The sequence below is a fragment of the Muntiacus reevesi genome, chromosome 15, assembly GCF_963930625.1.
Source record: "Muntiacus reevesi chromosome 15, mMunRee1.1, whole genome shotgun sequence".
NCBI lineage: Eukaryota > Metazoa > Chordata > Mammalia > Artiodactyla > Cervidae > Muntiacus > Muntiacus reevesi.
In genome coordinates this window covers 12895573-12908455 of record NC_089263.1, presented here as the reverse complement: position 1 = coordinate 12908455, position 12883 = coordinate 12895573, and the positions used below count along the sequence as shown (strand labels likewise).

The window sequence follows — 12883 nt, the reverse complement described above, 5'->3', positions numbered from 1 at the left end:
GGGGGGTAGTTTTTAAAAAGATTAGTACTTAAGCTGAGCTTTATATTCTCCTAAGAATTATCCCTTTTTCAAAATGGCTTGATAAAACACCACTTCCTGTCCAGAGAGGAAGTTATTTTAGCTCAAGGACTGAAATATTTAGCAGATCTTTAGACAAAAGGAACAAATTACATTTCTCTCTGGCTTAAAAAGGGTGTTTGAGCCAGAGGGGGTTAAGAAACCCTCCCCCCTCCGCCTGATGGGGTGGTCTGGAGGGGCAGGGAGGGGTGGGGGTAGGGGTCCTTAGGCTCCCTGGGATGGAGGATCTTTTTTTTTTTTTTTTTTTTGGTGGAGATGAAGGGGTGGGTCTATGGTACATCACCTGAGTTGTGGGGTAAATGTAGAGAGTGTCAATCAAAGGCAGAGCTCAGAGCTGGGAAGGAGGCTCTAGATGGCGGCTGTGCCTTAGAGAGAGCGCGCTCAGCTCCCAGCCTTCGCCTCACTTTACGCAACTTTCCCTAACTTTTGGGCAGCCTCAGGGGGCCCCCGCAGCCCCCTGCCTCTCCTAGTGGCTTACTGGGGTCGATTCGAGCCTTTTTTAGGGGGAAAAGCAGCTCTTGGGAGCTTTCTTTTCGTGCCTTGCTGGAAAGAAGCAGCCGTACTGCGAGCCCAGGTCGTTGTTTTTCCAGCTTAGAAGCCATGGCGCACCTCCATTTTTGTGCGCTCTCCTAATGAGGTTTTTTTTCTTCCGGACCCGTTTCAGGATTATTTGTTGCTTTATTTTTTTGAACAGTTAACATATTTGAGGATTATATTATTTATTTTTTGCTTTTTAACGGAGAATTTTGTTTTTATTTTTAATTATTTGGGATCTGATATTTTTCTACTACTAGATAGGACTCTTGCTTTGGACCTACTACATGGATCAGGTAAGTTCACGATCATTAGTGGTAATTTAAAAGATTTACATGTTTAAGTTTGCTCTATTTTCTGTAAATATGTGAAATTCCTGGATGACGCAATAAGATACAGAGATTGTTATTTGTATCCAGTGTGTTACTTTGAGAAACTTTCCTTATTGATAGTGATGATTCCCTCTGTTCGGTTTATCATGTTTTTTTTTTTTTTAAAGGAAAAAAATAGAAATATTTTGTTTTTTGGTGCTTACCGCCGTTGTGTTATAACAATATCGTTACATAGTCAGGACTTTGTTCCTGATAATAAAAGCCATCGATAGAAGCTGGGACCTTACCTTTCTTTCAACTTTTGACAGTAAATACCTGGGCACAGGACTTCAAAGCAAACAGATTCCCCCTCCCCCTTAATATTTAAGAATTAAAAGATGATGAGAAATAAGGACAAAAGCCAAGAGGAGGACAGTTCGCTACACAGCAATGCATCGAGGTATGAGCTATCAACTTTCTTCCTTTTTTCTTTTTTTTGGGGAAACCTCAGCTTACATTGTTTACCTTGACAGACAAGGATAGCTGTCTGTTTTATTTTAAGTATTTTGCTAATTTGAGTTCGTTTTTTAAAGCGTGACCTTGAGATTGCTAATATGCCACACCCTAATTTTTTGGTAGCAATTTATGAAAGTTAAGTTGTGACTTAAGGCCTCTTACAGCAGTCAAAAGGTAAGGTACCTTTATTCAAGGGGGCCTTTCCTGCAAACCACAGGTTTTTTGACAGTAAATTTCAGTTTTTAGGTTTTCGTGCTGTGGGAAAATGACCTTGTCGGTTTAGCCATTGCTGCATTGCACCATTTTACATACAAGGCAAATTTTTTCTTTGAAGAATCTAGGATACCCAAACTAGTAACTGAAGGCCATAGAGGAGCCTTGTGGTAGTAAATTATAGTAAATAGACATTTGAGAAAGTTACATGAATGAAAAAATGTACATTTTAAAATGAAATTGCAAAAAGGACCCTTTGACTGATGCCTCTCAGTTTATATTTTTATTTGACTCTCTGTTTCTTTTGATACTGTTGACATTTTAGGAAATTTGATAAGATTTAATCAAAAGCTTTACACTCGATGGTTACAGTTCCTGCATTTAGGAAATCAAACCTGTGATCACAGAAATCTTGGAATACGATTAATATGCTTCTGTTATGTGTGTGTTACTGTGATTCTAATTGTTTATTTTATATTTAAAATACTTTAAGGTTTGCATTTGTATGCTTATATTTAGACAATTTTCTCTGGTTGGTAGATGTAGTGTTTTTAACCTCACATTTTAGTTGTAGCTGCTTTAAATTTATTGATTTATTTCGACAGAGTCGTCTGGAATGCTTTATCTTCTGAAGCTTACAAATGTTACTGTTTGTTCAAATCATGATTTGTTTCACATTTGTTGGAGTTCACTGTATTAGTGACTAAGTAATAAAGCCTCTAAGATATTTTGTTGTATGAAAAGCCTCAGATGTTTTGTTGTATGATCTGTATATTAATTTTCCACAGTATGTATGATTTCTTGATGTGTGTTCTATGAACTGTCACAATACAAATTTTAAATTAATGCATTTAACAAGAATTTGATTGTTTTATATGAATTTTTTTCCCTCTCCAGTTTGCTTTTACTTTTATAATTTTTTATAAACAATATGTATTATTACTAGGTTAGTGATTTGAAAGTTTTGAACATGGTTTATTTCTAATGTTGAATTCTTATTTGTTTTATAAGACTTAAAATAATTTCACCCTTGCTTTGAAAAATACCTTTCCAAATTCGTTTGCAAATTGAGTTGTCACATAGTTTGGATTGCTGTCTTTGAAATTGAATTACCCGTGTAATTATCTAGGCTAGATTTAGGACAGAAAACTACTGATTCTAAACTGATTTTTCTGAAAAGTGATGGTGACTTGAAGAAATAGGAATCCCCAGGAATCTTTGACAAATTATTAAAGATTCAATACCTAAAATTGGTACTCCCTTGAGTGTATGATTTGCATATCTCACATGGGTTTTGGCTTTCTCATGCAAGGTTTGTGGTTAACGTCATTGATCAGACTCTGCTTTCTAATTTAAAAAAATTAAGTGGTTTTGTTATTCTCTCTTTTAATAATTGACTCTGACCTGGAAAACATGCAAGTTGCCATGCACTTGTCTTCTGGTTATGGGGTTGCAGCTTAACTAGAAGCATGTACTGTACTTTTGAATATTTTGTCAAGTATATTTTGATTCATACACCAGATGAGTGTGAAATATTTGAGACACTTTGAAAAGAAGACAGAGTTTTAAATTAGTTACCCCTAAATTGCATACTAATACATGTACATAATTATGACATCACTTCCTTTAAAAATTGTAAAGCTAAGAGAGTGTTAGTGATGTTATATTGTAGTAAATTGTTATTTTTAAGTGAGCTAAAACTATGACTGTTACTATAGCTAGTATTTTTAAGTGAGTTAAAACTATGACTTAGCCATAGCTACTACTTGGTTCCTGAATGCTTCAGAATTTCTTCATAAGGACCTAGTTTCAGTGGCACAAAGTCTAGTGTTTGGGGAATATTAGAAAAATGACTCTTGCAGCCTGAGCCATCAAAGAGGAAGGGAGGAGTTTGCAGGCCAAGTAAACTTTTTGGTCTGTGAAATTACTTTAGGACCTGGGAGAACTGAATGTAAGTTTGGGTAGATCTGGTATTTTCCTGTTTTGGGAAATAATGGCAATACTTAATAGTCATTTTGTAAGTTTGTTACTCTTTTGAAGTTAATGCTTAAGTATAATGTCACACGTTGTATGTCATGGTTTTTGAAGGTTAAAAGTTCACTTTCAAAAATGTTTGATTTGGTATCTGTAAGTTTTAAGTATTTGAAACAAAGTTTTAGGGATGGACTGAGAAATGAGGCTCACACACTTACCTAAAAGAATTCGCAGTTGGGGTGACTTCAGTAATAGCAAATAATGGGAAGAGAAGGGAAAGCGAGTGGAAGTGTGCACACAAAGAGCTCTGTGTTCTAGGACGCTGCGTTTTGATTTTATCATAAACGTTTATTAAAATTTATCTCCAAACCCTCTGCCTTTGAACCAGATTTATTTTGATAAGCTGAGCTGCGGGCGAAATCTACTTTTTAAATCAGCCTTTTAGTTGTCAGTCTTAAAAGGCTGGTGATGGTTAGGAATTGGCATAATGCAGTTGCTTGTGAACTGGAACAGGGAGTTTTTTAAGTGGCAGCCATTTTATGATGCTGATAATTCTTAAGAGTCGGGATATTTTTGAGAAGACTGAAAATAAAGCAAATTGAAACCTGAATTACCAAAACATCTGCCCCTCTCCCCCCTTTTCGTTCTTTGGTACTGAAATAAAGGGCAGCTTGGTAGTTAGCGCAGGCAGCAGCTCTGAGCCCCTGGCATCTTGGTGCAGGTCCAGCTCAGTCACAAAATGGCTGTTCCTTTGTGCCGCAGCGCTGACAGACATACTGCATTGCACTGTGTACTCGCCAAACAGCAGGAAGTTGCCGTGCGGAGTTCAAAGGCCGGCCGGCGCCGGCGCCGACTGCTGATTGGCTGTGCGCGCGCCTGGCAACAGCGGGTCAACAGCGGCGGCCTTCGGGCAGGCTCCGCCCCGTGACGTCAGGCCCCTCGCCACAGGGAGGAGCGTACGCAATGACGTTAGGTTGCGTGCGCAGCCTGGGTCGTTCTTTTTCGCGGCACCAGCCGCCAGCTGAGGGGCACGGAGTGGGGGGAGGGGCAGGGCCGCTTGCTGGGACTTTCCGGTGGGCGGCCTTTCTCGGCGGCGTCCTCCGCCCTGTCTGTGGCCGTCTCCACCCTGCGGCGGGTGTTCTTTGCCCAACCCTAGGAATGGTTTTACTGTTTTAGAAGCGGCTTCTGCTTATGGAGAAAGTGAAGGGCAGTAATCGGAAAACTTCAAGTCGAAAACCTGCCTTTTTTTTTTTTTTTTTTTTTTTTTTACAATTTTCGTTTTCCTTTCTCATATCCTAGAGGGTTCTTTTTTCCCCCCTCTATTTGTGTGTGTGTGTTTCCTGTGAAGATTAGTGAGTTTCTGACCATTGACCAAAAGCGTTTCACTGTTGAGAGATTTTTATTTTAATTTAAAGTTGTTAATGGTGTTAGAGCTGTTGTTTAAGACATGGCTCATAAACAAAGGGAAGATTATTTGAACTTGTCCCCGTGCAGTTTTACTTGGTACCAAACATTTTCTCAGTTGCCATTTGGTGGAGAAAAACTCAGGTCAGTATGTGCAAAGTGATTTATTTTTAAGGGATAATTAGGTAGAAAATAGCAAGAGATTTTCATCTTCTTAGTAACTGTTAGTTTACTAATATCAGGTTAACAAACGAATACAGCAATAGCCATTCATTACTATAAAGAAGTGTTAGGAGGCAAGTCTTTATAAGTGTTACAGCACTTGTAAAAGAATAGTGACTCACGAAGCATGCGCGATAGTGGAACTCCTTGGTAAAATCTTAGGAAAGTTTCCCCGTTCTGGAAATTTTAATTCAGTCCTGGTAAACCTGTTAAAATAGTACAGTGATGCTCATGGTCTGCCTTATTTAGCAACCCTTGCAAGGTTTTTGGTTAAAAAAATAATCATAGCTTACCAACCATGACTTTATAATTCGGTCTCAAGTAATGAACTTAAGCACAAAGGAAAGACAGTATTGGTGTGTAATCAATACTGTAACCGTACCCCGGTGAATAGTTTTTTCCCCCAAGCTTTTGGGGGGTGTTTTAACAGTCAGTGCAATATCAGTCAGATTGTTGGCAATAGTTAAGATTTTTTTATGGAATAAAATACGATACTTCCAAAGAGATGTGGAACTCCTGAATGCAGGTAGAAATGTTCTCTGGGCGTATCGTGAATGTTTTCTGTATCAAGTTTGTAGAGTAAAATTCACTACATTATTAGTTGGTTTTGTAGGTTCGCATAGTTTTGGTTCTTCAGGAGGAATTCTTTGTTGAAACCTTTAGGTGAAATTGGGTTTTCAGTTTGTTTTATAGACTTGTTCATCAAGTATTCTGTAAATGATTTTTCAGTTATACGCTTAAATATATATGATGAAAATTTTAACAGCCTTAGGGACACTACTTAGAATTTGAAGATCATTAACATTTTAGAAGAAAGGTTTGTTCTTATATTTTGTGATTGAGTCCTGGTTACATTAAAATTTTATTTGCTAAATGCCCTAAATTAAAAGAGAATAACAGGATGTAAACTGCTCTGTAGTAGATGTCATAGATATTACTTTGTGAGTTAAAATGAATATTATGATACATCCTTAATCTCTGTGAACTATTTGCATGCTACTTGGAGCCAATTAACTTATTGAAGAAGCGGAGTATTAGTTCTGTTCATTGAGCCTTCTATGGATTTTCCTCCTGTGTGCAGAATGTCATGAAATGGCAAGAAAAGTGCTAGTTAATCTTTTTTCTTTCTTTTGGATTCTTGTTTTGAAAACCTGCAGTTTCCATTTGACATTTGGCTTTTTGGAGTGTAACATCTTTTGTAAAGGTTAAGCAATTGCATGAAGGTGGGCACACTATTTGATGAGGAACTTTAGTTATAAAATTTTTTGCAAGTTATTTTTTGAGGGGTTAATCTGGAAGTTCAGTTGCATTTTACTTGGCAGTATGTGAAACTCACAGATTTTATAACTGGTTGACTGACATCCTTCCGTATGCAGTTAAACCCCTGACAGCTGTGAGATATGCCTCCTAAAACCACCTATTTCTAGACTTCTGTCCTTTCACACATAAAATGGAGCACAGCCAGCTTGTTCCTGACATAAATATTAAGTGACTGCTCTGTGTGACTTCTGGTAATTGGATTCTGGATCAGAGCATCAAGTTTTTAAGGGTTTTTGTATTTTGGGGGGGGGGAGCCTTACAACTTGATTGGATTTCTTGAAGAGGTTTCCTTTAGAGAAGAAACTTTTTTTTTTTAATCACTCAAGAGTTATTTTGTATACAATTAAAAGCAACAGTGTTGCCTTACTTATGCTTGTGTTTGTTACTATAGCTGACTACTTCCCTCCAGCATTTCAGCCTGACTGGACATTGAATTCAAATTCATACTTCACCAAAATTGCCTGTTACTACCTCTTTGGAACTTTAGTGTTATTAGTTTAGTATAAAGTTGAAACAACAAAAGTTGACACATTTCAGTAAGTGCCAGTGAGTGTTGTATCTTTGTTATCAATGATTTAGCAGTGTTGGACTTCATACTTTATATTGGTTTTATAACTGGAAGTTTATGCGTTTTATCTCCCTTCATTTAACTCCCTCTCCCCCCAGACTCACTCCCCTCCCCCTGAACCATTCCCAAGCCCTGCCTCTGGTTCTCAAATCTCATATCTATTTCTATCACTTATTTATTTTTGAAATATAATTGATGTACAGCATTATGTTAAGATGTTTGGCTAAGGTCACCTTTTTTGTTATTTTAGTGATAACTTTGGAGAGACCCCACAGTTTGGGGGGGGTCTCCTCTTTATGAGGAGAATGTTGCAGAGGAGTGATAAGGCATCATTGTAATGATAGTTCTGATTTTATACTTATGATTTAGTTCTAATGAGTCATTTTGTAATTTGTGAAGTCTTTAGCAGTTCCTTCTCTGCCTGGCCTGGCGAGAGGTGTGTACGATGATGGGCACTAGTGGTAAAGAACCCGCCTGCCAATGCAGGAGACACAGAGATGCAGGTTCGATCCCTGGGTTGGGAAGATCCCCTGGAGGAGGAAATGGCAACCCGCTCCAGTGTTCTTGCCTGGAGAATCCCCTGGACAGAGGAGCCTGGTGGGCTACAGCCCATAGGATCACAAGGAGTCGACACAACAGAGCACGCAGGCGTGGTGCAGCGTTTAGTGCAGACAACTTTTCTCAGTTGAGGCCAGCGAAGTACATTGCTGGAATTCTCTGATTTTTAAAGTGTGGATATGGGACCTTCCTGGCGGTCCAGTGGTTAAGAGTCAATTCCGCTTCTGGGGATGTGAGTTCAGTTTCTGGTCAGGGAACTAAGATCCCACATGCCTTGCCGTGCAGCCAAAAAAAAGTGGATAATTGCAGTCTTCATTGGGTCATGCAGATTAAATTATATAATGCTTACAAAGTGCTTAGCAGAGACACTATTAGGTTGCAAGTCCTCAATAACTGCAAGCTACGAGTAACACTTTATTCTCCATGTTTCATCTTTCTTTTTCAATAGTTTCTAAGTTCCCCTTTAAGAGCCAGGTTGCCCCTGAGACTGGTGGCCAGGCCTCCCACAGGAGTCAGTTTAGGCCAGTTGAGGTGATTTTAGTTGAAACCTTGGGTGTATTTTGTTGTTAATCCTAGAATTTTTCTTCCCTTTTCCTGAGAAGCCCAGCCTTCTGAAGGGAGCGTGTGGCTCTCTGGGCTGGCCCAGCTTGTGTTGAGTCACAGTCCTGCTGGCAGTCACTGTGAGTGGAGGCCTTGTCTCCTCCTCCCGGGGCTGGCAGTCATCGCCCTCGTTCACCCTCTGCCTCATTTCCACCTCAGGCTGTACCAGAGGGAATGATTCATGCCAAGGCGCAGTGCTGTTTGGCTATAAACGTAACTGCTCTAATATTTACAACAAATACCGAGTTGGCTGTAGGTTGCTTTTACCCATCAGTCTTCCCTGTAGTGGCATTTGTTTCATGTAATGTAATGGGCAGTGTCCAGTTTATTCTGTTAGGCCTGTAGTCTCGTGATTTGTGTTTGGGTTTCCACTGCTTCCTTCGTTTCCTTTACTTTTGGTCTATGAATCTGTTGAGTTCTGGTTTTTTTTTTTTTTTTTGGTTGGTTAGTTTGTGACCTTGGAGAGCTTCTAAAAACACCAGTGTGCAGCCTAGCCCCTGGGGATTTGGTTTTAAAAAGCTCTGAATGTGTTTCAGATTTGCCTTGTTCCCGTACATTGACGTTTCCGCATGTGTTGCAAATCTCCCGACGGAGCGCTTGGTACACCTGTCCTGGTTTCTCAGCTCCCTTCTAGGGCACCTGGCAGTTGGTTTGGAAGCAGTGGGGCTGGGGTGCTCATAAGGAGGTGGTGTATGGAAAAGAGGGAAGGTTTCCGTTCAACGGCATGCCAGATCCTACTGTAGCATACCTTTAAACTGTTTATACTGGTTTTTCTTTTCCCTTGCCCCCCAGTTGCTTTAAACTCTTGCTGTCTCTTCCTTACTGTGATTGTCTTCTTAAACCTTCTTGTTGTTCAGTTGCTCAGTCGTGTCCTCCTCCTTGCGACCCCGTGGGCTGCAGCACGCTAGGCTTCCCGGAGCTTGCCATCCAGCCATCTCATCCTCTGTCTTCCCCCTTCTCCTCCTGCTCTCAATCTTTCTCAGCATCAGGGCCTTTTCCAATGAGTTGGCTCTTTGTATCAGATGGCCAAAGTGTTGGAGCTTCAGCATCAGTCCTTCCAATGAATAATAGTCAAGGTTGATTTCCTTTAGGATTGACTGGATCACTTTGCGGTCCAAGGGACTCTCGAGACCCTTTTAGAGACCTCTAAAAGTTTAGATTCCATAATTGACTTTGAATGCAGTTACATTCCATTCATTCCTTCCCTCCCCCAGCTGAGGAAAGGTAGTTTAGGGCTGGAGTAGTTGCCCTGGGTTGTCCTGTGAAGCAGTTATTTACGGTGATATTTGTCATCCATTGGTGGATTGTGAATTGTAACCAGGGTTTAAAAACAGAATAAGAGAGTAGGATATAAAAATAAACCTCAAGGTATTGCATATATATGAGTGATTTCTCAGTCCAGCCATAGCTGGTAATCTTTCATTTTGGATTTTTATCTTGAAGGAAAATAACATATGCGGTGAACATTTTATAAGAAAATTACCAGAGTCGATTTACATTTTATGGAGTGCTCGCTGTGCCAGGCGCTGTTCTAAGGAGTTGTGAATGTATATTCTATTTAGCATAAAAGTTAGTGTAGCAGGATCGCTAGTGACCTCCTTCCGCTAGCTTTCCCAGGTCAGCCGTCCCCAGAGCTTGCCTTTGAATTTCTGTGGGTGGTCCTGCGTCCTGCTGAGCTTTTTTATACTAACCGTGTCATCCCATTCCTTCAGTTAGGTTGTATACTGAGCTAGAGGATTTGTAGTTACTTCTCAGATTTGTTTTTGCTGGTTCTGCTTACCATGTTACACTTAGGTTAAGTATCAAACCAGTAGATCTGATTGTTGAGAGATGTTTCATTGAAACCTGCGTTGACTTAATTCTGGAGAGGCTCAGTAATTGCTGAGATAGTGACTGCTCTGAGCCTGCAGCTTGTTCCAAATCCTTGGTGTGTGTTTATCTGCGCAGTCTGTCCTCACACTGTGTCTGTGAGGTAGGCGTGATCATCACTCCTCTTCTGTAGACGAGAAAACTGAGGCACAAGGGCGAGGACAGCGTAGACTTGGATTCAGGCACTGGCAGTTTGGCTCCAGGATGAATTGTTATAGATGGGTAAGCGGAAAGTATTTGGTGATTGAAAATGTAGAATGATTCTGTGTTCTGTTTACCTTAAACTTATTAAGAAACCAGAAGGTGAAAATCACCAGTGTGACTGATGAAGAGACACATTGCTTTTCAAAAGGCCATAAGGCCATACTTTTACGTGAAAAGATTCAAGTTAAATTGTATCCGGGAAGTGATTGCCCTGGCGGTAGTGTGAGGCACTGGTGGGTGGGGGTAGGGGGTCCTGCTCTGGAACCTTGCCCTTGTCTGGTTTGACCTTCTCCAGCCACACATGCACTTTGAATTTGGCCAGTTTGTAGACATTGAGCTTCTCAATGGAAAGGGGATGGAAGGGAGGGGAGGGGAGGGAGGGGAGGGATGGAAGGGAGGGGGCAGATAATCAGAATTGTGCTCCAGGTGTGGCCTTGCAAAAGCCAGGGCTGGAACAGCTGTTTGATGCATGCACTGGAGAAGTAGTTCCTGATGGTGGTGGGTGTCAAGTCTTACCTAGCATCTTCAGTTCCAGTATATGTTAGACCTTCACATGGAGGCAGCATATGACTGGTAAGTTGTCATTTAGAGGGAAGTGGGTGATGGGTCAAATTCTTGCAGTGCTCCCTTACTCTTGTTTGATTAAAAGGTCTATTCCCTCTGAATTTAGCTTTATATGGCATTTAAGTCCCCCAATCTACTTGCTAAGAATCACCGAGTTTGCTTGTTAAACATTCCCAGGCTTCTGGCCTGGAAGTTGTAACTCAGTCGTTCAGAGATGCATGTGTGTTCAGTCGATCAGTCGTGTCTGATTCTTTGTGACCCCATGGACTCGCCTGCCCGGCTTCTCTGTTCATGGGCTTCTCCAGGCAAGAATACTGGAGTGGGTTGCCGTGCCCTCCTCCAGGTGATCTTTCCAACGCCGGGATCAAATCCGTGTCTCTCTTGTCTTCTGCATTGGCAGGCGGGTTCTTTACCACTAGCATCATCTGGGATGTTGCCCAGGAATCTGTTGACAACAGGCTCCCTTGATTTCTGCACTCAGTCAGGTTTGGGAAATAGGGGCTAATGGGACAGGATTTTGGGTCTGTTCTGTTTCTTTTTAGCTGTTGAATTGCAGACAGGACCCTCTGAGCTTGTTTCTTTAATAGAAGTTAGCATTAAGTAATGCTTTAATAAACTAGTTTTGAAATTAAGGACACCACCTCCCTGCACCCCTGCAAGACTTTGTCAGCGTCTGGAGGTGTTTTTGGTTGGGGTTGGACTGCAGTCGGCATCTAGTGGGTAGCAGCCAGGGATCCCGCTAAACATCCTACCATGCACGAGGTTGTCTGTCTCTTCCACCCCCTCCGCAACAGGGTTGTCTGGCGCAGAACATCAGTGATGGCAAATGAGAGAAACTTGTCTAAAACTACTAGTAAAGTTTTTGCCTCAAAAACGGTTGGCTGTTCTTAAGAAAGTTGGAAAAAGGAAAGTTGGGAGCCCTCACCTTTTCTGGGGACTGGTTCAGGGACCTCACTTCCTGTGACAATGTGGGCATAAGTTCCACATTTACTATTGAGCTTAGCAGCCAGGACTTTTAAATCTCCTTTGAACTCTGGAGTTGCTGTCTTTTAAAAGTCTAAAACACAATTGCCTGAAAGTTATTAATAAGGAAAGAAAAGACTCCAAGGGCTGAAAGGAACTCCTGGTCAAACAAGTTCATCCAGCCTCAGGGTCTAAATAGGGGTAAATACATCAGTTGATACGGTGGATTATGTCTTTGTTGTCAGTCACTAAGTCATGTCTGACTCTTTGCGACCCCAAGGACTATAGCCCGCCAGGCTCCTCTGTCCATGGCATTCCCCAGGCAAGAGTGCTGGAGTGGGTTGTCATTTCCTCCTCCCAGGGATCTTCCTGACCCAGGGAACAAACCCTTGTCTCTGGAATTGGCAGGTGGGTTCTTTCACTGAGCCACCAGAGAAACCCATGGTGGTTTATAGGACTAGTTTTTCTTGTAACTGCCTTTCATTCCATGAAGGGCTGGTCTTCCATGTTGGTCTTCTACCTGGGTAGAAAGCTTGCCTTTTGTGTAGTCCTTAGGGCATTATCAGATCTGGATCGGGATAACTGTTTGTGAGTGAAATGGGTATTTAATTTGTACCCAGGCTTCTTTTGTTATAACTCACTTTTCCCTACTGATTTGTTTGTCTGGGTTCCATTTGTTTTAGGCTTTTCTAAACTGAGGACCACTCCCATGTTTCCTGGTTATTGGGCAGCAGAAGTAGCATAATAGAGATAAAGGTGCCTTCTGCCTGACACCAGCTGAGAATTTTAGAAGCATGGTTATGAAAGGTAGATCCTGCCCCCCCCCCCCCCCCCATTTCTTAATTTTGGAAGCAAGAGGTGGTTACTGATAGGACTTAACCCTTTATCTTCTGAAACTGTACAGCGTATTTTGGTGTGCATTTTGTCTCATATGGTTATTGGGTTGGCTGAAAAGTTCATTTGGCTTTTCCCAAAACCTGAATGT

General features: G+C 41.2%; 1 protein-coding gene across 4 annotated transcripts in view; it reads left to right on the top strand.

The window, feature by feature from the left end:
- Positions 1-338: 338 nt before the first annotated feature.
- The window catches only part of CHD2 (chromodomain helicase DNA binding protein 2), a 113429-nt gene continuing 100884 nt past the window's right edge, over positions 339-12883 (top strand). For 2 of the 4 annotated variants that reach the window (XR_010659124.1, XM_065906517.1), the window contains exons 1-2: positions 339-908; positions 1253-1383. Coding sequence is in view for 3 of the 4 variants with exons in the window: in XM_065906517.1 (XP_065762589.1) it covers positions 1322-1383 (62 nt within the window). In the remaining variant the exon portion in view is untranslated. The remainder of the gene's footprint in view (positions 909-1252; positions 1384-12883) is intronic. The other 2 variants (XM_065906515.1, XM_065906514.1) reach the window with 1 other exon arrangement.